This window comes from Papilio machaon, chromosome 24 (assembly GCF_912999745.1).
Source record: "Papilio machaon chromosome 24, ilPapMach1.1, whole genome shotgun sequence".
Taxonomy (NCBI): domain Eukaryota; kingdom Metazoa; phylum Arthropoda; class Insecta; order Lepidoptera; family Papilionidae; genus Papilio; species Papilio machaon.
The window spans coordinates 4,358,921-4,362,436 of NC_060009.1; the positions used below are offsets into that span (position 1 = coordinate 4,358,921).

A 3,516-nucleotide genomic window follows, 5' to 3' on the forward strand; every position below is an offset into this window, starting at 1 on the left:
GACGACAGCTAGTTTTATGTAACCTTCATTGTTTCTAGCATAACATGCTCCAAAAAATGTGGGCACTTAAATTATCCGTACCTAATGTTACAAATTAAATCACATCACTATAAGTTACTTAAATTACACAACATATTACGTATTGTATTCGCAATGCAAATAGCTCTCAGAGATTGCTACGCAAATCCACGTCCAATTTTCACCCCATTGTCGTTTCTGTGGGAAGTACCCGTGACGGGCCTCAGAAAACAATGGACAGAATTCAACCAGACATAACAAGGAAAGCTTATAAAACGGACCAGTTCTTACAATAACGTTATACGTAATAATAAACTTCACAAAGGAGGATCTATCAAAGCTAAAGTAGAAGAAATAACTAAAATTACTAAATTAGTATGTGATGTAAATAGAAGTAAAGTTACATCAAAAACATTCAATAATAATGACTTTAATCAACAAATATGTGTTCTTAATAGTTGTTTTGATTTCTGAAGTGATACCTATACAAATAGACCGTCATGATGGAGATATAATAGAAGATCAACTTCCAACATCGCAGTTGAATAAGTGTTTAAATATTAAAAGAGGTGTAGAAGTAGGAGTGTGTTTTGGTGAAGAATTATTAGCTAATTTGAATCATTATGATGAAACAGAATCATTCAGTTTGGCTACTGGTGTTTCTTTCTTACGTGATGAGAAGACACCAAGAGGTTTGGGAAACTTTTTAGACAAGGATCCTCTGGATTATAGGTAATTATTTTAATTAACTCTCTTAATGCTGTAAAATTAGGATTAAGGTTTATTTAAATTGCCTATTTACTTAACATAAATTGTCCGAAAAGTTAAGTATTAAATGTAATTCAGAGTATAGAAAATCTTTTTCGCGAAGAATAAAAAAGCCTGTTTATTTCTTTGTTATAAACTAAATGATATCGGGGACCACGATAACCTTAAATAGGAATCAAATAGCCTATTTGATTCCTATTTATATTTCCACACAAAATTTTATTTCTGCAACAAATTTTATCCAAATCCGTTCAGCTGTTCTGGTGCCACCTGGTAACAATCCATATTACATTTTTCAGATCGATATTGGAAGATGCGAGCGAGTTAATATCAAAGAGGTCGTTACATTGGGACCTGAGTGGACTATGCCCGGGACTTGCGATGAGAATTGGACCAACTTTATCTAACGGAGTACTCGAATTTGTATTAGATCCAAGAGTTAAGGACAGAGGGTATCAGAATCATGGCGAATTAACGACGGGTAAGTAATTTTTTTCGATAGATTAAGATGATTGTACAACGCCATCTATGTTCTAAATATAAAACTACAAGGCTAAATAAAAGTCAAGGCTTCGATAACATTGAACTTGAAGAGCGCCATCTACGTTTATTTATAAATTATACCAAAAGTATAAATTATATGAAACTGTTAAGACAATAATTTATTTAATTTCCAGGTCGTCTGTTAGTACGAAATCTACTTGTTCCATTTCTTCTTGGTCTTAAATTTCACATCGCAACTTTACTGCCATTACTACTGGGTTTGGTACTTATAGCGAGCAAGAAGGCTTTTCTTATCGCTAAAATAGCACTAGCTGCTGCAACTTTATTCTCTGTGAACGGTTTCGGTGGACAATATTTCTCTGGATTTGGAACAACACCGCCACCTACGTTCACTTCGCAAGAAGACTTCGGACATTACCATTCTAATCCTGGAGGTAATTTAGATACGCTTACATTTAATTTGTAAATTTAAATGACAAATCGTCCCTAAAAGCATCAGCATTTTGAAACATAAAATAATTAACATTATTCGATTTTTTTCCCATAGCTATAATTAAGGTTTTAATAATGCTAGCAAATTGTGAGTTTGAAATTAAATGTGTAATAATTCAAGAACATTTTGTGCAAATTAATGTGAAAATCATTTTTGATGAAATATCAAATCAATTGTAGTAAACGGTTTTAACAATTCGATCGGCAAAAAAAAAATATTTGAAAAGAGATCAGTAAATAACCTTAATATTGATTGTAGTAAATACTTTTCTGTCCCGTATTCTTCCCCATTTTCCCTTCAGGTCCATTGACTTCCTGCAAGTGCACTGTTACTAAAACCTCCTTTAATCCCTACGGAACTAAACGTTATCCTTAAATATCCACCACGTATCACGTAAGTATCAATACTTTTTTTAGAGACTTGAAACATAAAATCTGATAAATATATAGCATACAAATACTGCAAATTACTTCGCGAAATGAAATGTACTAACGTTTGAACGTAAACTAAATAAGTTTTTTAAATAAATGTAACCTCATAAGATGGAACGATTTGGTCAAGATTTTGCATTTTTCAGTTGCAAGATTTTGAGTTAATATCAAATAAGAACACCTACTTATGTTATTTTGTGGAACAAATGCACCATATTTACTATTCTAAGTAGTTATACTAACTCTAGGAAACATTAAGCTACGGAGACTGACCATTGATTGTAATTCTATAAAATATTTTAAAATAAAATATTTTTTTTCCCAGGTTACTACCATAGAAGACAGTACAAAGAGAAATCAGCTGAACAAACAACAGCATCACCGATAACTCCTGATGAACTAAGAGATAGATTGGAACGGCTGTTTACATCTAAGAAGGAAATTGATCATACAAGAGAGGAAACGAAAGTTCGCAATGCCAGGAATTATGCTTGGACACCAATAAATATACGACACAGTTGAAACTAACTTTTATCTTAATGTGTAATTTATTAACAAGCTTAATCTAACTTTTTGATGAATTTTGAATTCTTTTTTTAATTTAATCTTACTATTACTAGTCATGGTATTTTTCTTCTTTCTTTAAAAAACTTTTATATTGTAATTAAAACTTCTATACATCAATGAAAAAAACTCCTGAGTGAAAAAAACTTATAATATACGTTTGTGTAACAACATATCTTTTTTATGGGATTCAACAAACATTTCTCTTTATAAAATATACGAGTAGTAGCACTTTTCATCTTTACTGTGATTAAAACTATGGTCTGTTCTATTTAATTAATTGTATTTGTAAACTATAATTAATATAACTTTTTACAAAACCTTACTATTATTTTCCCATTCTTATGTTCAATCGCATTTCACATGTGCTCATTTAAAAGTACCCCACATTATGAGGCCGATTACACGCCCTAATTGTTACAAAGCGACTGTTAATTCACTTGTTACTCGCTAAGAACCTTTGACTATTAAAAGAAAGGATTTGTCTAGCGTACACTAACAAATAAAAGCGAGAAATAAGTTCTAAAATTGCTTGTATCCTCTATTTGTGTGCTCTCGTTTGCGATTATCATCATCACATCACCCTTTATGATGACTTTATTTAATAAGTAAAGGCTTAGTCCTTTTCTCTGACGTCAAAGTTACTAGCCAAGTGCATTAGGATACGTTTCCGATCAAAGAAATAACGAGGGAAAGCGAATAGCATGAACACGTGTTATTTATTTCTTTGCAATGTTA

General features: G+C 31.6%; 1 protein-coding gene across 2 annotated transcripts; it reads left to right on the plus strand.

Moving 5' to 3' along the window:
* The first annotated feature begins 362 nt into the window (after window positions 1-362).
* Window positions 363-2,736, plus strand: LOC106716253. 2 transcript variants are annotated; one of them, XM_045684050.1, is made up of 5 exons: window positions 363-750; window positions 1,086-1,267; window positions 1,464-1,724; window positions 2,085-2,176; window positions 2,540-2,598. In XM_045684050.1, the coding sequence occupies exons 1-4, from the start codon at window positions 443-445 to the stop codon at window positions 2,156-2,158; spliced, it is 825 nt and encodes a 274-aa protein (XP_045540006.1). In that variant the 5' UTR covers window positions 363-442; the 3' UTR covers window positions 2,159-2,176; window positions 2,540-2,598. The 2 variants fall into 2 exon arrangements, with proteins under 2 accessions (XP_045540006.1, XP_045540005.1); XM_045684049.1 differs by lacking the exon at window positions 2,085-2,176 and having other exon boundaries at window positions 2,540-2,736.
* The last annotated feature ends 780 nt before the right edge of the window (window positions 2,737-3,516 follow it).

Bases quoted from the DNA above. Each gene is read 5' to 3' on its own strand.
- LOC106716253 (XM_045684049.1), top strand. From the start codon at position 443: ATGACTTTAATCAACAAATATGTGTTCTTAATAGTTGTTTTGATTTCT. The intron at 751-1,085 runs GTAATTATTTTA...TACATTTTTCAG, and splicing joins AAGGATCCTCTGGATTATAG to ATCGATATTGGAAGATGCGA. The intron at 1,268-1,463 runs GTAAGTAATTTT...TTTAATTTCCAG, and splicing joins TCATGGCGAATTAACGACGG to GTCGTCTGTTAGTACGAAAT.